Consider the following 27,392-nt stretch of genomic DNA (forward strand, 5'->3'; position numbering starts at 1 on the left):
AAATCATTACAGTGCGATAATATCATAATGCACCACTTGGTTACATTTTTTTTTCCCCAAATATTGTCTGTTCAACTTCTGTTATTGAGCTCAATTTCTAACGCTTCTGAAAATAAAAAACATATCATTTATGCGATTCATGGGAGATATTTTTTTTTTATCATCCATACGGATAAAAAAAATTATAAAGATCTCAACAACATCCATCCCAAAAGCATCTCAAGCTTTCAATACTGCGTGACACTTATTTATTAACAATGTCATCACATTCGAATGAGTGTCATACGTTGCGGCATGGCATTTGTAGCAATGTAGCAGTCACCCACACCATCTACTCATCTAGCACCAACGATCATCACCTTCCATATGTACGTGGCGTCCATGCAGAGCCCAATCACTACTCTTTACATTTTCAACTTTCAAAGCTACGGTCACAGGTGGGTCCCGCTTTATAGCTTACGTGTCGCAATTCAAGCCATAGTCCTTTCATTCCCAGTCCATTTGTTGGCTTCCACGAGTAAGACAAACTGTATAATGACACGTCTCAAATCTCAATCACACCTATGAGCTGCAAAGCAAACTTCCATTTGCTGAGCTGTAACATAATGAGCCTCAGCCACGTGTCCCTTCTGAGTTCTCTAACCAGTCTAACGCATCGGGGAATAGACCTGCTTGAACCTCACGTGACACGCATCGTCAAATTTGTACGTAGATAAAGACGGTGGAGAGTTCTGGAGACAGCAAGATCTTGCACCACGTGTCCGTATATCTGACGGAGATTAGAGACTCCAAGAGGAGTACACTTGTCGAGTTCTTAGCTTTACATGCAAGCCCGACAAGTGTCCGAAAGAGAATCTGCAGGCCTGCGGCGTGCGTCAAAGTCAAAGATACAGGTAATTAACAAAACAAAGATAACGCATTTAGCAGAAACAAAAAAGTCTTAATTAGCGATTAATAAGGAATTAGTGGTGTAACCTTGCTTAACGCTTCTTCTAATCACAGCCAACAACAATATTCTCTGAGGTGTCAACAACCGTCCGTCTCCCCTTCTCATATTTCGCCACGTGGAACCCTCCTTTCAAAGTTCAAATTCTTTTCCTGGTATTTCTCTGTCATTTTTCTCCTAATCCAAACACTATAGATTTCTTTTAGTTTGTAGCTGATTGTCGAAGCTCTTCAATGGAGAGAAACTGTGCAATGGTGACGAACACGATTACTGTTGCGTTAAAAGAAGAAGAGATTGAGCTTGAGCTAGGATTGTCAATAGGTGGAGGATATGAAAGGCCGGAAAATTTGAAGCCGATTAAGAAAGAGCCAGTGCAGGATCAACAAACGAGCAATTCGAATTCTGATGGCTCTGAATCCGATCCGCGTGAGAAAAACTACCACCATCAGAGATCTACTGTCTCGCCGTGTTTTATCAGAGATGCAGAGCAGGAGATTGATCTGCAGGTGAAGCGTGAGATTCAGGCGGCCCGGAGGCAAGAAGCGAAGAAGAAGAGAGAAGAGAAACAGCAAAAGAAGCGGATGTGTAAGGGGCAAAATGGAGATAACCTGAATGAATTTGGTATAAGAGAAAGGCAGGGTAAGAGAAATAAAGTAGCGGACGCAGTCGCTGGATCTGGAAGCAACGACGATGAACTTATAAACGTGAATGGAGAATTGACCAATCCAATGGCGTACATTGCATCGCCGATGTGTACCGTTATGCCAATGCAGAACCAGCTTCCGCCTCTGCAGCTCGTTCCGGTTACAAATGGTTTTGCGTGCATGATGCCTTGCTGGGCCCAGAATGGAGCCGGAGTAGTGGGAAGCGAGAGAAACGTAATTCAACCGGTGGCGAACCGAATTGCGGAGCCAGTGCAGGCGACGTCGGAATCGGTTCTTAGTTTGTCAATGTGCAGTTCCTCTACCGTCTCCGAAGACCACAGCTCTTCTCCGCAAGAGCAAGGTAGACTAGATCGGAAGAATGATACAGCGGAGCGAGCAGAAGACGGCGAAAGCATCAGCAAATCAACAAACCACATTGATCAGCCAGCATCAAATGCTATTGAATCATCAAGGAACTTGGTTTCAACTCCAGCCACTAATACATTCAGGGAAACAAAGGGGAAACCTCCTAAGCCTGTTAATTCAAACCCGAACACTACTACTCTGCTTCCTCATATGCCCCGCGTCTCGACGACGGGGAACGGTCCGAATGGGAAGACCGTCAATGGTTTTCTGTATAGATATACGAAATCAGAGGTCAGTATTGTGTGTGTTTGCCATGGAACCACATTCTCTCCCGCTGAGTTCGTGGAGCACGCTGGTGGCACGGATTTATCACAACCTTTACGACACATTACCGTGATTCCATCCGCCCTTTGACAATAAACAAATAGCATGTGATATGAGCGGTTGGTTGAACCGGAAATCATGTTGTATGTAAGGGACCGACCCATCCATTAGGGTGTGCGGAGGTGGGTTCGAGTCTGCCGCTTTTCAACCCCTGTTTAAAAAAAAATACATGTGATATGGACTCTGAATCTGGATGATACTTCAATTTCGGCTCATTGTGGAAATTGGGGATTTTGTTTTGAACAGATCAACAATTATGTAGAAGAGTAAGGATTCCAAATGCATTTCTTGATCAGGCAAAAGGCCATATGGTGTAGGAAAGGTATATATTTTTGTTGAATCCTAAATGCATGGGCTTGCTGGAAATGCTTGGGAAGAGGGCTTTCGCCAAGTTATTTTGGAGACAAATTCCTCTATGGTTGCAGATTGGCTAAATAAGCAGAGTGTTCCACAACTCTCTCTTTCCAATTTGATTAGTGTGTGCCGGAAGCTTGTAAATCAAGCTTGGGAGGTGAAAGTAATTCACGTGTATAGAGAAAGAAGTTGGGTTGCTGATTTCCTTGCATATGAGTCTCTCAACTATGGTAATGGGTTAACGATTCTTCAGCATCCTATTGTTGGCATTCAGGGTCTGTTTTGGGAGGATTTTATTGGAGTTGCTCGGGCTAGGCGGGTCTTGCAAGTAGAAGTTTAATCATTTGATTTGTCTGTGGGTATTCCTCCTCCCTAGTATAAAAAAAAAAAGAGAAGCTATAGTCCAAATTCATCATGCAAGAAGAGAAAAACAGTGGGAAACTGGGAATGCATTTAGGCTTAGAATTTGATGCAGCCCATTTGAGGTGAACATAAATTTTCTAGTTTTATTTTTTTCCAATACATATATTTATCCCAATCGATCCATCGGTCGATAATTCAACATTAATAACAGCCTAATTGATATTGTTATATAATAATAATAATAATATATTATGGAAAAATACATGCAAAAAACATAAAAAATGAATACCATTCCGATATTTTTAAAAACTATACCATTCCGAAAAATGATCGTGGTGCGTGCCACGTATTAACTATAAATATCATGAACCATTTTGTCAATTGTCTCTCAGTCTCTGTCCTCCCTCATTCTCGCTCGTCCTCTTCAAGATCCAGGGAAACAAAACCCTAGAAAAGCGCTAAGCGAGGTGAGAGAACCGAACGCAGGAGAGGAAGAGACCGGAGCCACTCTCTCTGTCACTTCACTTACTCGCGATCGAAATCCATACTAAGGTACTATTTTGATATTTTCCCTTCCGATGTCTCGGTTTCATCTCTCTTTGTTTGTCGATGTAGCTGTATCTTGATCGCCTATTTTTAGCTTATAGGGTAGAAAATAATCGTATTCTTGCCGTATAATGGTGACGGAGAAGCATGAACTGTGAACTGAGTTTTTTTAACTGGTAAATTTCCCTGTTAGATTCACTTAACATCCTTGGAACGTAGCAGCCTGTTTGTTTTGTTGTGCTAAAACTCATATAACCACAAACAAAGCACCAAATAGGTTAATCAAATCAAACACCCAACACTAGTAAAGCAGAGAAATCAACACAAATTAGTAAAGAGACAAGAGATTTGCGTGTTTCGGGTAAAGCCTACGTCCACGGGCGATAGAAGATGGTTTCACTATGTATGGAGAAGCATACACCAGCAGACCCTATCAGCTATCAGCAATGCAAAAAAAAATGAGCCAAACAACCACATGTTTATATGGATATTTTTAGAATTTTGTTTCAGAATTATTTGATTTGATTGGGAAATTTTGACTTGCATAGTGGTCGTGGTGATTTGATTTTTGTTCAGTGCTTTGATTGCTATTTGGACTTCAGGAAAGTGTAGTGATGGCAGTAACGGTTGAGCAAGCAGCAGCACCAACGGTTGAGCAAGCAGCAGCACCAACAGTTGAGCAAGCAGCAGCACCAACTGCTGATGTGGTATGTTTGATTTGTTGTGTGCTAGTATTATTTCTCATACACTTGCTTGTTTTTCATTCGTGGTTGTTGATTGGTTTTCAATTAATTTTCATGATTTTAGGTGGGGAACGCCTTTGTTAACCAGTATTACCTTATCTTGCATCAATCACCCGAGCTTGTCCATCGATTTTACCATGATATTAGTAAGCTTGGTCGTCCTGGAGGAGACGGTGCGATGAGTTTGACAACCACTATGCAAGTGAGTTTTCTGGATTTTTATAAGCGCATGTGTCTCATTATAAACATATTTGCTTTTGAATGTGTGTGCATTACTGAGCCAACAAGAAAATTCTTCTCCTGTTGCATGTTTTTGCCGAGAATTGTTTTTTTTTTTTTTTTTTCCTTTCTATGTTTCCATGGAGATACTTGTATTGACTTGGCCACTTATTTTCTATTGGGTAAGAGTTGAATTAGGGCTTTTTCCCAATTGGTTGGGAAATTCCTGTTTGGTTTGATATTCTGAAATGTGTATGGAACCTAAAACAGAGCCTCAAAGGAATAAAAATGGAAAATAAGTGGGAGGAATGTTCATCACTCCTTTAAGTATAGGCTTAGTAGGCAAACGCCTTTTCCGTTAGCATGTTTACTACCCTTTTTTGACATGTGTGAACTTCTGAATGATGCTCATTGGATTGTGATCAAGTTTCAAAATTGTAGTGCTTTCACAGTTTGATTAATTTTGTGGAACAGGCTATTGATGGGAAAATACTCTCCCTTGACTATAAAGGGATAAAGGCTGAAATTATAACGGTGGACGCCCAGGAATCTTACAATGGGGGAGTCCTTGTCCTCGTGAATGGATTTTTAACTGGAAAAGACAGCATAAGGCGGAAATTTACTCAGAGTTTCTTCTTGGCTCCTCAAGACAAAGGCTACTTTGTCTTGAATGATGTATTCAGATATGTTGATGATGAACAACAACAGCAGGGAAATCAAGCATCTGTTTACTCTGTTGAAGCTCCACTTATTCCTAGCCAGGGTAATTGGAAGACAAGATCTAGAGTGGAACTTTTTTTTGCGTACTCTGATTGGTGTTGACAATATCTTTTGCATGCAGATCCTTCTCCGGTACAGGAAAATCACATTACTGAGCATACAGCTGTTTTACCAGAGGAAATCAACAGCGGGGAATTGTACAGTCCCTCTGAGAATGGTGATGGTACAGTGGAAGAAGAGGAGGCCCCCCTGCCTGAGGTGGTTGATGAAGTTCCTGATGATTCGCAGGTTGTAGCTGTTGAATCTATTCCTATAATCGAGGAACTGCCCAAGAAATCTTATGCTTCAATTGTAAGTACCTATCATGAACTGAACAGTTCATACGTGTCTGTTTTAGCTGATTCAGTAGTGTTACGTTTGCATTTCCTTGCAATCTTAGCAATTACTATAATTTTCTAATACCTTAAAGGAGGAACTATATGAGGCAGAAAAAGGAAGCACTTGGTGCACATAAGCTGAAAATGGAGTAAAATGCCCCAAATTCTTCATGCAATCTTTCTGATCACAGTAATGCAATATGGCTAATAATTTGAGTTTTGTTATTGTAGTTGAAGGTAATGAAGGAAGGTGCTCCATCTTTGTCCACTTTTACACCAGCTCCTTCAAGGTCTCTTCAGAAGAGCCAAGAACGACGTATAATTTCTCCACCACCTCCACCCCCAGTGTTGGAGACACCTATTTCCAGCTCTGACTATGTGAATAACCAAGAGGGTGAAGGTGTGTTTTGTCATGCTCAAAATGTTTGTATTACACTATTTTTGTGATATTGTTCGTACATATGCATGTTCTGGTCCAATTTTTGTTGTATTTTATGTCTGCAGATGAGGGTCCCTCTATCTACATTAAAAGTTTGCCCTTGAATGCCACACCTGCCCTACTTGAGAATGAGTTCAAGAAGTTTGGACCTATTAAGAGTGGTGGTATCCAAGTTAGAAGCCAAAAGGTATTTGTTAGATTAGTCTTAATGTGTTCAATGTAGACTGTACTTGCAACACTTTATTTACTTTGTTTACATTGTTTAACAGGGCTTTTGTTTCGGCTTTGTGGAATTCGAAAATGCAAATGCTGTTCAAAGTGCAATAGAGGTAAGCATCGGCATCCTGTGCTGATTTTTCTTTGGTGAGCAGACTTCAGGCTGCACAATAAGAATTTGACAATTGATAAAACGTTTTTTGTTTCATTCATTAATAAATAACGAGTCATGGACTCACTATCTGCATAATTGCTTTTGACATACCGTTCTCCTCTTTGAGGGGAGTCATTTAATCTCTCTCATTGCCATGGTGCCTCCAAAATACATTCTTGTATGGTGCGGGCTTTATTTTGCAGTGCTTTTAATCATCATCAATATTCTTCAACCACTCAATGAGATTGACTCTGCTATCCCGTTTATATATATTGATATTGTTCATTGATGGGCACCATTAAGTTTCTATAGATGTGACGTTCTTCAGTAGTCACAATTCTACATCAGTCGCTGAACCCATACGTTCTAAGATAAGGGTTTCTACATACATTTCTGTTCCTGGAGGGAAACCCCAGTATTTGAACAATTGTCTACCGCATTATTGTTGAGACATGAATGTCAATTCTCCTTTTAATTTAAGTTAGGACCAGCGAATTAGATTACTGTAAGTTAACTTAGTGTTTCTTATGATTATTATAATATTATTGTATGTGTGTTTCCACAAGTTAGCTACTAATGGAACAAGTGAGTTAATTCCCTTTTAATTATCTGGACAATACATTCTTATCTCATGAATTTAGTGCTCTGTTTTGCATAGTATCTTTGAATTCCATGCATTTACTGCAATCAATTAATTTGTTTTGTTTTGTCTTGCTGTTTATAGAAAATTACTTGGTGATATTCCTCTTAGTTGATGTTTCTTTATATGTTTTGCATTTTCATTGCCTCACTGAGGTAGTTTCATTTATTTACAAGTGGTTGCCAGTTATTTTCCTTCTCTGAATTTCTGATCATGGACTCATGTAGTGTCTAGTGAGGTAAATTTCTTCTCTTCTTGTTGGGGTGAAAGAGAAGTCGTCACCTTTTTCCTTTTAGGAATGAGTGTGTGCATCCCGCATCCTGATTTTGTTTAATTTCTTACTTGGAACAGTTTGGGTGATGCATTTTGGTTACTGATTATTTTGTTGGTTTTTTTTTCGGCAAAAAGAATATACTTCAATTAACTACTAACAAGTTGAGCTGTTGATGGGTATTGTGGCCTCCCTAGAATCTAATTTCAATGAATTTGTTCGGTTTTCATCTGGTCACTTGATAGTTTGAATTTTCACATATTGAGGCTGCTAAAAAAAAATCATCAATTTAGTCCCACAGTTATCACGCTTATTAGATTACTTGTGTTATTGAGCATGTGGTATCCAAGTTTACGTTGTCTATCATGTTTCAGGCATCACCCATCATGATTGGTGGGCGTCGAGTTGTTGTTGAGGAGAAGAGGTCTAAAGGCAAGTTCTTTTTTCTGAAAAAGGTTTTATAGCTCTAAGCTTTTATTGCAACTATTTCCTGCATGTTTTTTCTTAAGCTTGGTGAGCATGCCAAGGGTTTATATTTATTTTCAGCAAGAATAAGAATTCTTTTTTCCATATGAAAACAAGCTGTCTTGTCTGCAGGGGTCAACCGGGGGCGGTCATCAGGGGCTGGATATAGGAATGAGGGGGTGAGAGGACGTGGAAACTACAATGGGAGCAGAGGTTACGGTCGCAATGACTCCTTCAATAATAGGAATGAGTTTGGCAACAGGAGTGGAAGTCGAGGAGGATTCTCAAACGGGGGTGAAAATGGATATCAAAGGACTGATAGCAATGGTGGTCGTGCTAACCGAGCTGGTGGGTTGACGCTTAATGCGGCTGTCAAGAGTTCTGCCCCGCACGTATCTGCTTCTGCTTGAGGAACCATGGGATTGAAGGCATTAGAGAGTAGTTGAATTAGGCTTCTGTTTGTAGTTTAGTGATTTTGTCAAATTGGTTGGATAGCATGAAGAGGGAGAGTTCACATTTGTGGATGAGATGCCAGAAATTTTCGTCAGGAATTTCGCTTGGGTCGTTCTCCGCCTTCTTTTTGTTTATGAATGAATTTTTTGGTGAAAATTAATATCTAATATCTGTTTGGCAGTGTGTTTGCACTGCGTTCAGGTGCATCTCACCTCACAGCATCACAGTTTTTTGTGACACATTAAACGCTTTTGCAGAAGAACTTATCTCATAGCATCATAGTTTTTTACCTCGTAACATCTCATTTCACTTTACAGCATTCTCAAACGCTTACAATATATGTTGTATTGTCTCACATAATCAAATTAGGTCAATTATTTTATTTTATATTAATGTACAATGTAAATGTTAAGTGATTTTATATTAATATTATTAGTCATCTAATATAATCGTAATTTAGATACGTCAAACACACCTCATAACATTGCATCATAATTTTAAAAGTGATGCGTCAAATAATTTTTGCGTTCCAATTCATCTCTCAAAGTGCATTAGAGTTTTATAATTCATAGTACTGCACAATATTTCACAGCAATTGACAATTCTGTTGTCAAAACATGCTTCGTGGATCTGTTTAAGTGGCTTGCTACTATCACTTGACAGCAGTCAACAATTCTGTTGTTAAAACATGCTTCGTGGATCTGTTTAAGTGGCTTGCTACTATTGCTCATTTCTCGTGCCTACATGGCTACCATATAGCCTTTGGGGATTGGTTTACAGAATGTTTTTAACTATTTTTGAATGGTTCAGCGCATTCCTTCCACTTACTGTTTACCAAGGTTATGACCGCCAGCTACTTGTTTCTTTCCATCTTTTATAAATATTTCAATATTTTTTATTGGATTCTTTCTTGGATCACAGATGTGCTGCCTTTTTTCTTCTTGTTTTTTTTTTAATATTAGCTGAGGTATATTACTGGTATGAAAGACATTTGTTCTACACTTGATTCGCTCCAGGGTACGGTATTAGTGTGTGCTTTCCAGAATGGGAAGCCGCGATTGGCTCGTAGCTCTATAAAATAATTAAGTTTTTCAGATATCACCAGCAAGTCAACAGGCCAGATCCGGCCTTTACCCATAAAGTCACTCTCTCAAATCCTGGGTATTCAAGGGTGTTGATGTTCCTTTCTTCTCTGCTATCGTTTCTCTCCCTCACCACCTCTTCCGTGTGTGTTACAAACTCTCGTATAAGAGAAAGCAGCCACCCGGAGCTTTCTCAAAACACTCTTCTCAAGGTAAGAGACCGTCCCCGGCCCGCACATTCAGAATCATATAATAATTGCTTTTTCATACTTCAATGACTATTAAGCTATAATTCTTTCTTAATAACATTAACAAAAAAAAACAGGCAATTGACCTCATGAGCGGGGATGCTTACGAGAACAGGGTTGATGACATATATTATGAACGGTCTAACTGCTATAAATATCCAGCACATCTTTGAGTGCCATGTCTTCCGAATAAAATCACTTAAAAAGAGAGATTATACAAATATGGAAATATGTAGTAGTCTTAAATTAATATAACAGATGCTAACCTTCTTCTACGCTGAATAAGAGCAATTGATAAGAAAAGCACAAGTAGTGGCGGCCGACATCATGAAATTAGAGGACTACCATTGGCATATATATGCCCTGAAGAAGCTTTAATTATGACGTATCTATTTAGAGACCAAAGTTGCAGGCCTGGACAAATTCCAATTCTGTGTCCACATACTTTGACCAAAGTGGCTTGAATTGATTCATGGCAATGTCTAGCCATGGCTTCATATTCCCATTAAAGTGAACCACCGCAGCATTTCTGATCTCTTCCATGCTTATGCTTGGATTATAGCCGAGTCCTAGAACATGCCATGACTTGTCTAGTGGCTTCGTAGTGGAGTAAAATGTAATTAAACCAGGGGGCAATGTCCCTAATTTCCACAAGGTCCTGTTCACGTTCTGCAGTACAACCAACATATCAGATAACATAAGACCACAAAAATCTAGAATGATAAATCATAGTGAAACTATTGAGAATGAAACCATAGCTTTCACAAAGCAGGACCTTTCTCTGCAATGGCTAGCGGAAAACTTTATCAGGTTCTTTGACAAATATTTTTTATATTGAATTGAAATCTAATCAGGGGCTTGGTTGTTTGGAAAGTGAGTATGCAAGTGAATTACAACTAGCAACAGACAGATCATGCAAGAAAAGAACATAATACATGGGAGCTCAAGGACCAAGACTAACTTGAGCAAGTTATCAAGTTAAATAAATCGGACCACGTATAAATCTTACCTGATGCTGCCAGAAATGATAGTCCTCTGTGCAGTTCTCCCTCCTCCAAGCATCCAAATCAAAGAAGTTCATCCCATAAGCCCAAGCACATGCCTTGGGATTAAACTTCTGCTTAATTAATGGGTGTGAGAAATTCATGTATTGTGAATATCTGTGGAACGACCCAAAACAAGTCTCAACAGCCCCATTCACCTTCCCATCCATATCAATCTTCCATAACCCAGTCAAGTCCTTTTGAACAACTATATCATCATCCAAAAACAAAATCCTGTTTAACTTGGGATACATCTCGGGCAAATAAAACCTCAAATGGTTAAGAATAGACAAATATTTTGGATTCCTGAACTTTAAATTCGTTGCGTCCTTAGTTGCATTCTCCATCCTATTCTTAAAGTAAAATTCTTGTAACTTAGCATCTCTTAACTGTCTAAGAACAGGCACATATTCCTCAGTCAAGAACGTGAAATCATCAACTGCTTTTACTTCAATGTGTGACCCCTTGTAGTCCTTCAATTTGAACATAACTTGCATAGCACCAAGATTCATTTTATCTGTCACTAGATGAAAAACATGCTTCCAGGGCTCCTTTGCATTTGCCACAGCTGAATTCACCACCACCGACGCAGCAAGTACATTATCTGAGAATATTGCATAGTGGTATAGATTAGGATCCTCAAATTCTGGCGGTGTTGGCTTCCCTGCATCATTGTACTTCTTCGGATGGGCTATTCGCTCTTCCATCAACCTCATTGCAAGACAATGCACGCTCTTTGGAATTGATTTTGCAGCAATCATACTCGAAAAAGCCCCTTGCTTCTTTGCTTTGGTTAACTGCTCATTCACAGCAAAAATTGTGTCCTTCAGCTTCTGAATCTTGAGCTGATTATCAAAACTCTCTTTTGCCTCTGAGATCGCTTGTCTAGTGGCTTTGATCCGCTCCTTCACCTCCTTCTCAAATTGCCGTAGCACTGATTCATCTATGGAAAGCGAATCCGACTCTGATAGAGCTCGATAGGAGGGTTTACTGAGGAGATCCGTGTAGTTCCGCGAGAGATCAGCGAAGCTTCTTACGAGTTTGGAGTTCTCGAGCTTGAGCTTCCGTGCGTAGGAGGCATAAGCGAGTGCCAGGGACCGGTGATCCTCGGCTTGCTTTCGTATCTGATCCACCCGAGGCTTGAGTGGATCCGATTGAACCGCAAGCACGGATCTCCTCGAGGATCCGGATGCATACGAAACCGGACTGAAACCCTAATCCAAAAGCAACACAACACAACTCAGAATTCGTTCGTAGTTTTAGTGAATAATCACTTCAATTAATAGAAATGATAGATTCAGAACCGACTTCAAATTAATAGAAACATTGGATTCAGAACTGAAACTCTTCATTTAAAGCTCCACTTTATACAAAAATGGAATGTGACCTGATAATGTTATAGTTGATTACTCCAGAAAAACCTCTGTTTCCAGGAAAAATAGTAGAGGCACAGAGGAGAATTGAACTTACATAGTGGTGGATGTCGAAGGAGTGAGAATGTGAAGTAAAGAGAAAAGAGAGACCGAAGAAGAGGAGCGCCGCAACCGTAATGCCGGAGAGCAATAGCCGGAAAGTGACGACGAAGCCGCCGCCGCGTGAAGGTCGATGCGGATTCGCCATTTGATTTGGCGTGATTGGTGATTTGATTTCAGAGTGATAAAACAGGTGAGGAAATCCCACTGCGCGTTTGCAGTTGTTTTCTTGGGTCTAATGTAGGAGACTTTCCATGGGGTATTAAAGCAATTGATCACGAGATCTGGACCGTTGCCTTGCGGGCTCCACAGATTCTACGGTCTCGATTTCGCTGGTGTAGTCTGGAAAAAGCTGGATGCCATTTGGAGAGTGGCGGCAGCTCGAGATCCCTGGGGAGTGCCAGCCCCAGCAGTTTGACGATTCACATATAAAATGATTTTTCTTTTTCTTTTTCTGTTTTGTAATATATAAGAAACTATTATTTCCCATTACTTGGATCTACCCAAATTTTAATTTTAATTTTAATTTTAATTTTATGTGTAAAGAACATTTACCCCCTAAAGTTTCTAAAAGGTCACAAATCACCCTCAACATTTAACAAAATATTATCTATTTTACAAATTACCCATCATATTCTAAATATAATATAGAGGTATTGTCCACTTTAGGTACGACGAGGGTTACGGGTTCTCTCTCTGCCAAGCCTGGCTGAGGAAGAGTTACGAAACGTAAAACAAAAAAATATACTGATTCGGGTCGGGCATACTTTATGTAAAGTGACATAAAGTGACCCCCTGTGGCCATACCAACTATAAATAGAAAATCAAAATCAAAAGTAAGGTCATTCCATTTCGACAAAAGACCCACACCCAAGTTCCATAGCTTTGGGTCCGCTATCCCGATCATGATTTTCCTACCCTCAGAGGGAAAGAGAGAGGCAGAGAGGTGAAAAAATAAGAATATTTTCTAAATCATACCCTAGAAAGAACAATAATTGGATTCCAAAATACACAAGTATTTCACCCCTGAAGTTTTCTAAATAAGCAAGTTGTAGCTCTAAATGCCATAAAAGGACACAAACCACCGTCAACATTTGACAAAATGAAAACACCCCTCCCGTAGTTTTAGTCAACTTTTAAGTTAATTAACACCCAACCCTGTCCTACATTTATAAAATGACAAAATCACTCTCATTTCTATCCCCTAAACTCTGCAACTGAACCATCTTCTAGGTTTCTAATGCTAGTTAAGGGATACACCTTGGACATCTTTCCTTTTAGCAAACCCTCATGGGTAGGTGTCTTCTACCCTTTAAACTGTACTCAAGATAGCATACACAACTAAACAGAGATGGGGGTTTAGTACCTCAATTTAAAATTCCATTACATTCAAATTAACATAGAGAAAGTAAACAAAGATCAGAACATTACAAACTGAAAGCTAAATCCGAAACAAGTCAACTTTGATCAAGAAACGCCAAAGTCCATTCTAAATGCAACATCACTCATTCATAACAGGCTTGTTTTCATTGGCTTTTGGTCTCTGTTCTCTAGGCTTTTGCTCCTCCATTTTCCTGATATAGAAAAACGGAAACGAATATATGTGTCAGTTACTTGAAGAAACAAAATGTACCACAACCCCAAATCTTAGGACAAGGATAATTAAAACTTTAGAAAATTGATGAAATGAAATGATAGGAGGCTTATCAAGAAAAATAGAGAGCCGCATGTACATATGCTGGGACCGAAGATGCTAAAGATCCTCCAAACGTGAAATTTAATCCTCTAAAAGCAAGCTAACTCAAATGATATTTCTTATTGCAACTTTTATGGATCCGAATAGGACCATGAAGCATCAAGACTAGACTCTCAATAAAACATTCTTAAAAACAGAATGAGTATACTCTGTCCTCTGCCATTCAAAGACTCTACAGTCCCAACAATCATCACAAGCTAACAATCATGATTGAGCAAGTAAAATTGCAGTTACAGCCATCTCTAATATCCTAAAGCATATGGAAATATGTGACATATATATTGGGTTCAACAACTTAAGGAGGTTGAAAAAATGTCAAGAAATTTGCAGGATGGATTCCAAAACAAGTAATGTATTTGGCTCTTAACAGCTGATTTCATTGTCTACATGCTTATAGAAACACCTAAATTAAGCATAATTTTACCCATACAATTTATGGATTGGAAGTTTCAATTAGCTCAATCGATCCAAAAGAATAAATATAAATAACAGAAGATTTGAAACCTTAGAACCAGAAATTGCACATTTTGCATAGCATCCAGTTCCAAGATTTTGAGATTTTTATCACGCAAGGAAAGGAAAAACATACATGATAGTCGAAGATAGGAGGGCAACAGATATAAGAAGAACATGGCCTCTTAACTAGAAACACAACAAACAGAACAAGGATCATCTTTTTTGGATGGAACAGAACAGTGATTATCGTGGTTCCAAAACCCTAATTTTTTCCATAATCCATTCCATACTAAAACCAGTAATTAGTACAAATCAATTCGAAGTATTGAAAAACACGGATCAGGCGTGAAAAAAGCTATTATCAACGAAGCACGCGTAAAACCATACAAGTTAAACAACTCCAGAAAATAAACCCTAAATATAAGAAACTATATGCATCGACATGAGCAAGGAGAGAGCTACCTCTTGTCGGAGGCTCCTCCCTTCTGGCTGAGGAAGGAACGGAAGAGCGGTGAGTTGACGTCGTATATCATCTTGCTTGCTGAAACCCTAATTTCTCTACGACTCGCAGCTTCTGCCGCCTGTATTCGCTAATTGACGATGTTTTAATCGGAAACGGACAATCCAGAGTGGAAGACTGATGGGCTTTACAACTTACAAGCCCTCTAGATGGGCCCCTGAAGAAGCCCATCATTCTAAAATTTGAAAGCCCAGTTAAAAAAATCAAGAGTCTGTTTGGTATCACTTTTATTTTTTGTTTTTTGTTTTAATTTTCAGAAAATAAAAAATAAAACAAAAAATGTTGTTTGTTTGTATTTTCTGTTTTGGTTTTTATGAAAACCAAAAAGAGGTTTTCAAAATTTTTGAAAATAAGAAAAAAAAGGTTTTTAAAAGTTTTTGAAACAAAACTAGTTATACTTATTATAGATTGCACTTTCTTTAAGATTTCAGATTGTAAATTGCATAGAGATATGAAGACAATAATCAAATATACTTTGGGTTATTATTTTATTTCTTATCTTTTTTTCTTTCTGCTGATGCTTTCAATTGTGAAACACGGCAAAGGCTGTAGTTATAAAAAATATAGTAGTGTGGACATATTCCATTATTATGAAAATAAAAACGTAAACACACTTTTTTTTTTTTTTCAGTTTTACGCTTTCAGTTTTTGTTTTTAGTTTTAAGAGTTCAACCAAACAAGTTTCAATTTTATGTTTTCATTTCATGTTTTATGTTTTATGTTTTTGTTTTTATTTTTGTTTTAAAAATTTTTAGAAGTGATATTAAACACAACCTAAAATGACACTTTCCAATTTCACATCTATTTTTTCACCTTCTCGTTCGAAAAAAATTCTAAGGATGTCCGTGTGTTGTTACAAACTCCAATATTAAAATGAACGCACAAGATTCATATGAAATCGTGAATTTCACATGATCTATATGAAATCGTGTGTGTCTATCTCAGTATTTGAGATATCCGAAACAGAAAACAACGGGATCTGTAAGACCGATGCTTCTTTTTTTTACTTCTTTTGACTCATTCCTCCGTAAACCAGTTAATGTGTCTCATATGCTATTTACTGTGGCCTAATACTAATAGTTGTTTTGGCTTCAAAATGGGTTGAGGTTGGCGAGACATTATCTACAAAAGGCCGACCATCCAATCACAGCTCGTCGGTGCGCTAGACTAGCCCACCAGCCAACCCACCGTATTATTAATTACTTCAACCTCCCCTTGCCTACCCTTCTAATTTCTTTTTATTCCCGATGTGTCCCACTTCTGCCTAATTTACACGGCACTGTCACGTTACATTATTGCCCTCCAACCTCTCCACAAACTCCATTCAAACCATCTTCACTGCGGTTATATTTTTCACGGATTGGAAATCCTACAATTCCCTGAAATTTACAATTCACATTGATATATAAAAATCAGACAAATTTTAAGAATGAAAAAAAATTTGATGTGATATGACACATCTCCCAAACCATTAGATTAAAATCGTAGACTCTCATATTTTTAAACGAATTATGGAGTTCTTAGTAATTAGAGATTAAAGTCAAACAAGTTGTTAACAAATTTTACCAAATAGTCATGCGCTAAAAATAACTAATTTTAATTTTTCAAATAAAAAAACAAATCTCACCAAAGATTAAAATTGTAAAAAGAGCAAATGTCTCACTTATGGTCAAATATATGTGATTATCTCATGAAACAAATAATTAATCTTCAAACTGTAAAAGGAAAATAAAAAAAGAATTGGGTATTACGGTTTATGATGAGGATATAATTTTGATTTTTATACTATCTTCTCGTTGTATTTTTTGATGGCACATAAAAACCACACACATGTAACAACACATACTCACATATATAAACAACTATGATATTTACAATATTCGTACTCAACACCGTAAACATAAATACACGAATGATTAGCCAGTTGAACATCAAGGTTTTTCGTATTGTATTTGCCTTTCTTTTTAATTTGTCTATTCTATCGTATTAATTTTTACATGTTGAAATGTTTTTTTACTTGATCTCTCATTTTTCTGACATGGAAGTTCTACGGGAACATACCTAATTTTACAGCACTCTCAATACATTTATAAGCATTGATTTATGTCAAACCTAACCCATGTGTACAAATTTCCAAACACTTGCAAGCAAACTTGAGTGTATGACTTAGTCATACAAGTTGAAAATTTGCTAAATTTGATTCTCTCTTGACAACATAATAATTCCATGTTGTGTAAAATAATGGCACAAAATATGTTGCCTATGGTATAAAATAAAATAAAAAATTTTAAATTAAAAAAAAAACACATTTGTTGAGAGGAGGAAGGGCATAATGGTAAATGAGATGCACAATCACAATGGGGTATAAAGAACAGTGGAAAAAGGGCATTACTGTAATCAGACACAATCAAGAATATGTGAAGTCCCGTTTTATATTCAACACAACAACAACAACAACAAAAACACCCTCTCTCTCTCCCTCTCTAAACTCACCACCCTCCCTCATCATCAGCACCCTCCCCCACTTCCCTCATATAAAAACAAAAGGTGGTAGATGCATGAGCCAAGCCTTTCGTCTTTCTCTATCTACAAAGGAGCGTTCACCACCTTCCCTGTCCTAAATCCTGACCCGTATTTGTCTTATTTTACCAGATTTCACTTGTACAATCTATCTAACTGAGTGTCCTTTGTGTTCAAGGTCCTTCAACTACCACCTCCTCGCCGTCCGAGGTACGGACATTGACTTTATTTTGACTTTGTCATAATGGTTGCTTCTGTTTTATGGGATTTTACATGCCTCTTTCTGGGGTGGTACGTGCTACTTAGTTCAGTTTATGGTCAACAATGGATGTCAAGGAATCAAGGGTGGCCACTTCTCGTGATGGGTTTTTGTGGGTTTGTCTTTATTTTTGGTACGAGTGTGCATATTGTTTGAGTTTGTTTTTGTGGATTTGGGTTTTTGTCTTTTCTCTGGAATGCCTCATGAAAGGTGGTGGGTTTGACTTATTTCGCTAACATAGGGATTGGGAAGTGTTTACACAGAATTATTTGGGCGTCTTTTGTTAATTTGTTTGAATTCTAAATTTCTAATGCTGTTTGTCATTCTCGGTGGGTTGTTGTTTTCTACACGAATTATGGGGAAACTTACTTTATTTTGAGTTTCTTAATTAGTCTTTACTCCTCTCCTGGGTCGTTGGCCATTAAATTTAGTTGTCCGGGAATTCGACCTGTAATGGAGTACTTAAGGTAACTATCAATGGCATTGTTTGGTTAGTCCCTTTATTTGAATTGCTGCACATAGCCTTTAGCTTGACTAATGTGTTTTGTAACTAGCTAAGGAACATATTTGAATCCTATTTTTCATAAGCACGGATCTGTCTTTTGTGTAGGAAGAGTAAGGTGGTAAATGTTGCAATTTGTCGACTAAACCATTGTGCGTCAAGAGGAGGATAGGTTTCCACCATGGTGAGCTTACGAAGGCGTAGACTCTTGGGACTCTGCTCGGGTAAACTGATTACATTTTTATGTGACGAGTGAAATGTTTTTGTGAATTAACATTAATTAGTTTCATTTTATCAGCAGTTAGCATGGTCATTAGATATAGCTATGAACGAATTGCGCTTCTCGATGCTTTGCAATATTGTTTTGTTGAAATTGTATTTTAATTACTGGGGGTTTTTGGACTATCTGACTCCACTTTAATGATTATAGAGCTTTGGTGTGCCTTTGCAGGGAGAAATTCTTTCCTGTCACCTTTAACTAGGTTTTTTGGTAATGGAAGTTATACTGAAAGTCCTATCCAGCATTCGAGATCCATTAGTGTGCATCCTCTGCCATTTGGTGATGTCACCCAGCCACGGGGGGTAAGAATGTATAACTTTTCCCATTTATTTGATAACCTGCATTGGACAAAGTGCTTTCTGCTACAAAGGTTTTATTCAAACTTCTCTCTGGTCTCCGTGAGTGATTATACTCTCCTAACCATTGCATCCCTTCATTTGAAAACTTTGAACGTGTTCCTTGACAGACTTCCAATGCACTCTTTAAAATTTGTAAGATGTAGAATGACATTGTAGCGGAAAGTTCCATACTGTATTTAACTTGCACATTGTAACCCCTTCTTTGCATAGATAATTGTTTGAGAGAGCTGCCACTGTAATAATTATAGAACTTTCTGTATTGGGAAAAAAGATGAAATGTCATCTTTGTCAAGTAGCTTTGTTTGTCGATTTTACTCAATGTGACTATTTTCTTTTAATGGGGATAGTATTTTTCCCTTTCAGATGCCATTTTTTCCTGCCCTCTTTCTTAAATAAAGAAAAAAGTAAGAATGTAAAATAATTCAATCTCTTAGGTACATTCTTCTGACCTCCTTTTTGATATTGGGTAGCTATGTCCTAGCTGTTCATTGTAGTAGCATGCATTCATCTTATCTGGAAGTAAGCTAAGAAAAATTGTCTGCAAAATATCATGTGTGGTTAGATTTTTACTGAGCATGCAGATAGTCCAGTATGTTGGCTAGTAGTGAACATCTTATACAATGTCAACTTTCTTTAAAACTAGTATGCTAGGTTTGGATATTGGTAACTCTGTGAATTTTATTTTTTTAATATTCAACATTTTTCTCCTGGATGGGGGGAGTTTGAACCCCTGCGCTGAGGCAGAGCAGTGGGATGCCAACCACTTGACTCAGTGCAACTCCATCTGGAGACTAGAATGAAAATGCAGCATATGAAGAGTCCATTGGTGAGTTGGCGCTTGGCAGCTTGTGTGGTTTTTTGGACAAGAGTCCCACTGTACTTTTGGTGGTGGGAGGGAGGGTGGGATGGGTGGGTTGTCAATAGAGGAAGTAATGCTTTCATTATAAAAACAGATTTGAGATGTGCACAGAAAGTTGCCATTATGTGAGTTTAGTGTTTGAGCAACTATGCTTACTTTGAGGAGAAGCAAAATAGCAGCTTATAATGAGACAACTTGTTCAGGAAACCAAGGGTTTAGTCTAGAATCATAATCAATGATTTTGCGCTTTCCCTGGGTCAGTTTGTTTGGAATGTACCTGATAAGCACACATATGTCTCCAAATTATGCACTAAATAATCTGGTTCATAGACAATTGAAATTACAGAATATTCATGATTTTATGCTTTCCTGAATATTTTTTTTGTTTCCATAGACATTTACATTTGTATGTCATCTGTTTCCCAGAAAACTAGTCTCAGCTTAGGACCTGGATCATCAGATACACTTGGTTCTACCTCACCAAAAGAACTCCACAATGAACAATATTCAGGTCTGTTGGTCCGACGATATGTTTGCTTCCAGCAACTGAGCTGTTATTTGTTAAATGAGTGTGAAATTGTATATTTTATTACCCATACCAGGCCATCAACATATTGGGACGTTCTGGGAAACACGATAAGAAATTCTAGTCTGCATCGACGCCTCGTGCCATGCCATCATCCACATATTTAAAACTTGCTTTCTTATTCTTATGGTAAACTGCATAACGTATCACGTGCAGAAGATTTTTTGGATGCTTCACACTCAAACTTGCATTTCTTATAGAATTATTGTGATACAATGCAAAATTATTGTATTGCCAGAACAAGCGATGTTTGAAAAGACACTTTTGTTTCTCTTATAGCTTTTTTTTTAATAATTTGTGGCTGCATGGATTTTCCCTCCTTTTTTTCTTTCTGATTTTTTTTTTTTTTTTATCTCCATCGACTATTAATTAGCTGCAATACCTCTTAAAATGGGAACTGATAGTGTGAGAGTTCATCCATCTCTACTGCAATTTGACTCTGCTGGTTGTTTATTTATTTTTAGAGCAACCAATCAAACGCAGGAAGCGACACCGGAGGAAGCATGTGCAAAACCAAGAACCATGTGTAATGAGAGGCGTGTATTTCAAGAATATGAAGTGGCAGGCAGCTATAAAAGTTGATAAGAAACAAATCCACTTGGGGACTGTAGGTTCGCAAGAAGAGGCTGCCCATCTGTATGACAGGTAATAGTTTGACATTGGAATATCGATTTCTTCTGGTGCTAACCATTATTTGCATATAGCATCTTAAGATGACTATAAATCTATTCATGCACACACACATGCACACTGATTCACACACACACAGAGTAGCAGAGATTGCATCACATGTTTGGTGGGGCCAACTAAAAATACATATATGTAAAAAACAAAATTCGAACAACAAATTCATCAATAAATTGGATGATGGACAACTAAATATGTTTCAAACACAAGTTGAGCACTTGGAACTTACTAAAAGAAAATGATATTTCTTTGGGAGAAGAAAAAAGGGGAAAAAAAGGAGGAGTTTTCCTTGGTGATTCATGAGACATTCTGGAAAAATTTGACATTTTGTATTTTATTGTCATTTGATGTTTTATTTGAATTTGTTATTCTTACACAATGGTCATCACTCATAGGTGAAAGTTGACAAAGATAAAAAGTTTACTACATATTGAAAATTTAAATATTTTTAACAATTACAGTATAAAGTTTTGAAAATTTTGAGGGGGGCCTATGCTCTAATGAAGCTCCACCCCTGCATGTTGCCTTCACAATCATGCATAGAATATGCAGAACTTCCTTTAATCCCACCCCTTCCCAAGCCCCCTTTACTCCTGTGATAGATTTACTTGATTCACTAGATCTTCTTGTAATCGCTAGTTAAAGGTTAGACAACTTCTGCGTGTAAGGCTCCTGCAGTGGAGGTAGGGTCGGGGAAGGGGGAAATGCACACAATCTTACCCTTGCATTGCGGAGAGGCTGTATTGCAACTAGTTTATATTATTCTTTATCAGAAACCAACTTTGATTTAATAAAAGTATGGATTATCATTCTGGTATAAGTAAACACCCTCCTTATTTCTCATTAGATATTGCTTAGAAATCCATGCCCAAGTGTTAATAGAAAACACTTAAGCTCGGATTATAGTTGATGGAAAACACATTACATCAAAACACGTGAAGGTACTGAACTGTCTTCTATAAGGTTTTTGATCCTCAATATTATATGAAGTTGTGAAACCGCATGCATGGCTCTTCTGTCATCTTTTCCCTGGAAATTAGAAAGGAGGAAGAAGATAATGGAGGAAAAGAAAAAGGAAAATGAATGCATAGTTCCCAACATGAACGTGCAAATTGTAGACTTGTAGTAGCCTGTGCAACCCAACACTCCTTGGTGAATATGCAAATGGGTGGAGAAAAGGGTTATTACACATGTGAGATAGCTTTCAGTTAACACCATGTGTCTTATTGTCTTATGACTAATATAGAGTAGATGACTTGGCGAGATTTTCACATATTTTGGTTGGTTGAACTGCAGAGCTGCTTTCATGTGTGGGAGGGAACCCAACTTTGAGCTGTCAGAAGAGGATAAACAAGAACTTAGGAAGTTTGATTGGGATGAATTCTTGGCATACACTCGCCGTTCCATTAATAATAAAAGTGAGATTTCCTTTACAGACTTCAATGTTGATCTTCTGGGTTTTTTTTAGCTTTTATTGATTCCATGTTTAATGGTTTGCCTTCAAAAATGTTGTCAGAGCACAAAAGAAGGCTACTAGGAGCAGGGATGGAGAAAAAGAGCGAGCCAAGCGAGGTTTCAATGCAGAGCAGTGACTGGGATAGCAAACAAGGCGTCAATGGCTTCTCTGCATCGGAAGATGCAGATCCAGACTCATCAGTCTCTTAAAAGTTCTGTTGTGCAAATCATGGTCTGTTCTACTGGTTCAGCTCTATGTGGCCTCGTCCCAGTTTTTGGTGCACAACGGCCACAGTATGAAGCAAATGATGGAACATTTAGTTATCGCTAGCAAGTCCATATCGAATAAGCGATTCAAATTTATATGCATCATAACCAATACAATTTCTGCATCATAACCAATACAATTTCATTCTTGGGACGGATTAAAGGATGCAAAGCTTTTGTGCATCTAATCTCCTGGGCCACAAACTGCTTTGGAAACTTTGTTCCCAGGTTACTATGAAGAGAAGTATGAGTGGTTATTTAGATTATGTCATTAGTGAATCCTGGCAAAATGAATGTTTAAAGACCATAAAGTTAGCAGATTGCACTCCAATGATTAGTGACTGGGCTCAGATTTTAGGTGGAGAGAAAAAATGTTACCAAAAAACCCCACAAACAGAAATGAACAAGTAACAAGTTCTTCAAAAAAACAGGGAGTGTTTACCATGCTCTCTGTATGTTCATCCTTCAAGCAAGTGGGGATATAATCAAGTCTTCAAAGAATTCTATCAAACAAAAGTATTTAAAAATATAATGAGGGAGACTGGGGCAACATTCTTTATGAACACATGTAAAAAAGCAGACATTTTTTCCCAGAAGAAAGAAATTTGATAGAATAAACACATCATCTACAACAAATTGGTTAAGAGAAAACAAAAAGGTACAAGAAAAAAGAAACATAATTTCAGATACATGCCATTCTTGTACTTTTGCCCAACAAAGGGGGTCTTCTGTAAAGCTAACACGTGGCTTGAACCAGAGATCCACAAGCAGTGAAGTATATCACTTATGAATAAACAGGCATGTTAGCAAATACCATAGAGGCGCTGCCATGTTCCCCAAGCTTATGAAAGCAGAGAGACGAGAGAAACAAACTCCAGCGTAACACGGCCCTTGGACCTGGTGTTGATGACAAAGTGTTCTGGGTATTTTCTTAGCAACATGAGCAAGCCATACCAAGGTTTCCCCTTGGATTCAGGACCGGACCAGTCCTCAGATGTGAGATATCTTCTTACTCGACTATGATGCCAGACAGCGCCATATTGCTCCACTAACTGAAGAAGAGAAAAAATATAGAGTGAGTAATCCCAAGGAGCTCAACATCAGATAGAGTAGGTAGAAGCAGAAAGCCAAAAATAAAACGACTCACAATAAGTGCTGCATGTCATATGAAATGGAAAATACATCTACTATCAGAAAAGTGCTCCATTAGAACATAATGCTAAGGTAATGCACATCCTTTATTATATTGTTCCTCAAAAGATGCACCGATAATGCAAGAACACCAGCTTGGCAACATTAATATATAAAACAAGATTAAGTTTTCAAGTTCCAACTGAATACTCAGAGTTGGATGAAAAAATAATGCAAGGCGCTATTCAAAATGTATGTGTGAGTCAATTGACACTGTTTAAAGCTAGCCACAAGTGTGGAAGTAACATGGGTCAAGATAACAACCTATTAAAACTCACCTCTGTGTGTAGTTTCTCCATAGGCATCCATTCCCCTGGACCACAAAGATCGGAGAGCACAATAGCCACAGATGACACCACATCCTTTTCTTCCAACAACAGAAGCTGCTGACTCTCTGATTCGCGTTCGATCCTAGATCTTCCCTCCAATTTTTTCTCTGCAGGAACCAGAGATGAGACAATGACTATGAGAGAGCAATTGTTAGGCAAACATCATGTTTAACACAGCAAGATTTCAAAATTAGAAAAGAATTCAAAATTAGCAAGATTTCAAAATTAGAAAAGAATTCATTGATGCAATTGTACAAACTGCAAAGACCTGTTGTTAGACTGGAGAGGAAACAAAACCAACAGAAGAACAAAGCCGAAGAGTATCAGATTAACGCCCTATTTGGCGGAGAGGGTCGTCTCGAACCCTTGTTTGGCAAAAAAAACATGAGATGTTTGGGAGGCGTTCATGAAACCTTCTGAACCCCTCCCAACAGTCCTTTTATGAACCCACCAAAACAATGGGTCTGAAGGTGTTCATTCATTAAACACTTGCAAAATAACAATATAGTCCCCGATTTTAATAGAACGCTTGGTCCATCACTTATATTAAGGGTATACACCCCTACTAAACAAGTGTTCCCAGTCTCCAACCCAACTCTTCCCAAGCCCTCCCAACCGCCCTCTGAACCTCTCCGCCAAACGGGCCTAAATGTCCATCAAGAATTTTTAGTTTCTTACTTTTACATACAACCATTTCAAGAACAAAATCTTATATCCATCAAAAGGAGAAATATCTTAAAACCAAACACGAATTGATTAGAAGTAAGATATAATGAGCCAACAAGAGTATATTACACTGTCAAATTACCATAAAAACCAGCAGTTATGAAAATTATTGTAATCATGGTGCAATCTTGATGCAGCGTGTGTGACAGAGGTTAGGGTTTTTGCCGTCAAATGGGAACAATGTGAGTTTGTAAGACGCAGTAGAAGATGGAAGTAAAAAGACAACTCTTACTAGATATTTTATTCAGCTGCCAATATATTCGCCCTCTTACTAGATCAAAGATGCCTTTTTATAGACTACAAAGGTATTGAAAAAGACAATCATGAAGGAAATCACTAAAGAAGTCATCTAGCATGAGCTTCAGGAATATGTTTAGAACATAGTCTTACACACTTACACACTATGGTCAAACATCAAATCTGTCTACAACAAATCCCTTGATGTTTTATAAATTTACTGCTACCATTGGATTCCCTTCGGACAACAATTGTATTTAAAAGATGCTTTCTGAAAAAACAAACAAGAGTGTTTACCTTGAATAAAATTTGCCTCAAATATCAGACAACATATCCTGAACTATGCAATAAGGAGAAATATCTAAAATACAAAATAGCTACTTAGCTTCTCAGTAATCAAGCTCCATGAAATCAAGAAGGCAGTAACTAACAAGGGCGTATCATTTATATCCCTTTTACAAGGATAACCAAGACAAGAAGGATGCGTTGTTCGAGCAGAGTAAAAATATAAATAAAAACAAAAAAAATGACACTTGTATTGTAGCTTCTTTCATATCTCCAAATTGATGAGTCTCATTGCCCAATTATATTCTTTTGTATAAATTTATTCATAGAAAATGGCATCAAACAAAGAATGCTCCAACTCTAAACTAATTACTTGCATTCCACAACACAACCCCAGTCCTCTTATGATTCAAGTTTATCAACGAACAGTCCATCATACTCTACAATCTCAATTTACGATTTTATTCATTCTGTTCCTTATTAGATGACTAGATTAGCTCAATTGTTAGAAACCTTTGTGTTGTTAAGTTCAATCCCAATTGGTCAATCCTCTTATCATTGATATCATAGCTACGCTATTCAGCACTGGCCCAGTAAAAGCAGAACAAAATATGATGGGCATGCTCATGCTGAATTAAAACATTAATCTATAAAGGCGGCAAGGCGTACATCAAGAGATTCACACCACAAAAAGGGAACTAGATTCATCCATAAACAAAACCACGTCATGCATAAACACCAAAATCAACATGAAGGCTCAAATGATCCTACTGCGCCAATTTTTACACACAGGTTTTGACAAAACCCCATGTGATTGAACTCCAAATAGAGCAAGCTTCCTACCCGCCAACAACAATAATAACACACTCATTCACAACCATCATTAAAACAAACAATAAAAATCACAAAATCGAATTAGTGGTCAACACATGGTAACATAAAAGCATTCAAACAACCAATCTTGAAATAAAACCCAACATTATTAGATCATTTAAAATCAATCATAATCTGAAATTAAGTTGTTTTATCAAACCACACACAATCGAGTATATACCAGGAGTCAATAAGCTATCACCACTAGCTACTAACCCAATGATCCAGACAATCCGGCCTTACCACCTGACCCACCAGACGCAGCTGTTCCATACCCATAGCCTTCGTAACCTTCTCTCCTCAACTTCTTACTGCTACTGCCAACGTCTTCCTCATCCTCGTACTCATCGTAAAGCTCCCTTCCACTCCCCTTCTTGACTCCGGCCACGGCCCCCATCATACGCCCAGTCTCAGTACCGGAATGGTAATTGTAGTGAGGGACCACGGGCCCGGCTTTCGTTCCTGCGACGTAATGTCTGGGCCCCACGTGCCCGCCTAAGATGCTACGGACCGGAAGCAGGAAATAGAACTCCTTATCGCCGATCTGGAGGAGGTCTTGGGAGTCGAGCTTGACGGGAGTGTTACCGGGAAGGTGGAGAACGCCCTCGACAAGGCAGCCATTCTTTCCGAGAACCTCAAGAGCAAATCGGCGGCGGGTAAAGTCATAGAAAATGCGGGCGTGGTGGCGGGAGATATTCATGCCGCCGCCAAGACTCGCGAGGTCGACGTCGACGGTGGATTTCTTCGAGTTGCGGCCTAGAATGATGGAGTATGTTTGCATGTAGTACTCGAAATCCTCGCCTTGCAGCTTCGCAAACCCGGCTTCAACGTCAACGCCGGTCGTCCCCATCGTCTGCGACTCTCTGATTCTCCAATCCAATTAGGGCTATTTGCATTTGGATTCAATTTGGGAGAGGGATTGAGAAGGAAAATGGAAGGTCCACTTTCCCAATTGCTAAGAAATAGTACTACAGTATGAAATAAGGGAAAATTTCGACCTAGGTACCGAATAAAAACTAATTGGAAATTGGATACCACTTTTTTATTCACAGTTGGCCTTTAAGGCCTGTTTGGCATCTGTGCTCGAAGCAATTTTTTGT

The 27,392-nt window shown here is 38.3% G+C and overlaps 6 protein-coding genes across 9 annotated transcripts; 3 read left to right on the plus strand and 3 right to left on the minus strand.

Annotated features, from left to right (window-relative positions):
• Positions 1–1,057: 1,057 nt before the first annotated feature.
• LOC120000892 (ninja-family protein AFP3-like) lies at positions 1,058–2,423 on the plus strand. The gene has a single exon (XM_038849059.1). The coding sequence runs from the start codon at positions 1,180–1,182 to the stop codon at positions 2,368–2,370; it is 1,191 nt and encodes a 396-aa protein (XP_038704987.1). The 5' UTR covers positions 1,058–1,179; the 3' UTR covers positions 2,371–2,423.
• A 1,048-nt stretch (positions 2,424–3,471) lies between these two features.
• On the plus strand, positions 3,472–8,516 carry LOC120000548 (nuclear transport factor 2-like). 2 transcript variants are annotated; one of them, XM_038848664.1, is made up of 10 exons: positions 3,472–3,609; positions 4,180–4,310; positions 4,411–4,548; positions 5,040–5,328; positions 5,407–5,636; positions 5,894–6,062; positions 6,167–6,288; positions 6,371–6,430; positions 7,757–7,814; positions 7,980–8,516. In XM_038848664.1, exons 2-10 carry the CDS (start codon positions 4,218–4,220, stop codon positions 8,255–8,257), a joined length of 1,437 nt encoding a protein of 478 aa, XP_038704592.1. In that variant the 5' UTR covers positions 3,472–3,609; positions 4,180–4,217; the 3' UTR covers positions 8,258–8,516. The 2 variants fall into 2 exon arrangements, with proteins under 2 accessions (XP_038704592.1, XP_038704593.1); XM_038848665.1 differs by having other exon boundaries at positions 4,206–4,310.
• A 1,186-nt stretch (positions 8,517–9,702) lies between these two features.
• On the minus strand, positions 9,703–12,381 carry LOC120000303 (galacturonosyltransferase 8-like). Its single transcript, XM_038848327.1, has 3 exons — positions 12,144–12,381; positions 10,640–11,887; positions 9,703–10,299 (listed from the first exon to the last, which is right to left on the minus strand). Exons 1-3 carry the CDS (start codon positions 12,291–12,293, stop codon positions 10,024–10,026), a joined length of 1,674 nt encoding a protein of 557 aa, XP_038704255.1. The 5' UTR covers positions 12,294–12,381; the 3' UTR covers positions 9,703–10,023.
• Positions 12,382–13,481: 1,100 nt separating this feature from the next.
• LOC119999816 (wound-induced basic protein-like) lies at positions 13,482–14,986 on the minus strand. Its single transcript, XM_038847573.1, has 2 exons — positions 14,820–14,986; positions 13,482–13,719 (listed from the first exon to the last, which is right to left on the minus strand). The coding sequence occupies exons 1-2, from the start codon at positions 14,888–14,890 to the stop codon at positions 13,647–13,649; spliced, it is 144 nt and encodes a 47-aa protein (XP_038703501.1). The 5' UTR covers positions 14,891–14,986; the 3' UTR covers positions 13,482–13,646.
• Positions 14,987–17,327: 2,341 nt separating this feature from the next.
• On the plus strand, positions 17,328–22,912 carry LOC119999638 (ethylene-responsive transcription factor-like protein At4g13040). 2 transcript variants are annotated; one of them, XM_038847325.1, is made up of 8 exons: positions 17,328–17,607; positions 18,049–18,123; positions 18,267–18,382; positions 18,610–18,740; positions 20,083–20,167; positions 20,707–20,887; positions 22,226–22,347; positions 22,446–22,912. In XM_038847325.1, exons 3-8 carry the CDS (start codon positions 18,340–18,342, stop codon positions 22,592–22,594), a joined length of 711 nt encoding a protein of 236 aa, XP_038703253.1. In that variant the 5' UTR covers positions 17,328–17,607; positions 18,049–18,123; positions 18,267–18,339; the 3' UTR covers positions 22,595–22,912. The 2 variants fall into 2 exon arrangements, with proteins under 2 accessions (XP_038703253.1, XP_038703252.1); XM_038847324.1 differs by lacking the exon at positions 18,049–18,123.
• Positions 22,913–23,193: 281 nt separating this feature from the next.
• On the minus strand, positions 23,194–27,290 carry LOC120000224 (FHA domain-containing protein FHA2-like). Of its 2 annotated transcripts, none has more exons than XM_038848176.1 (3): positions 26,536–27,290; positions 24,121–24,278; positions 23,194–23,703 (listed from the first exon to the last, which is right to left on the minus strand). In XM_038848176.1, exons 1-3 carry the CDS (start codon positions 27,140–27,142, stop codon positions 23,494–23,496), a joined length of 975 nt encoding a protein of 324 aa, XP_038704104.1. In that variant the 5' UTR covers positions 27,143–27,290; the 3' UTR covers positions 23,194–23,493. The 2 variants fall into 2 exon arrangements, with proteins under 2 accessions (XP_038704104.1, XP_038704103.1); XM_038848175.1 differs by having other exon boundaries at positions 26,509–27,290.
• Positions 27,291–27,392: the final 102 nt, after the last annotated feature.

The sequence above is a fragment of the Tripterygium wilfordii genome, chromosome 6 (assembly GCF_013401445.1).
Source record: "Tripterygium wilfordii isolate XIE 37 chromosome 6, ASM1340144v1, whole genome shotgun sequence".
NCBI classification, from domain to species: Eukaryota; Viridiplantae; Streptophyta; class Magnoliopsida; order Celastrales; family Celastraceae; genus Tripterygium; species Tripterygium wilfordii.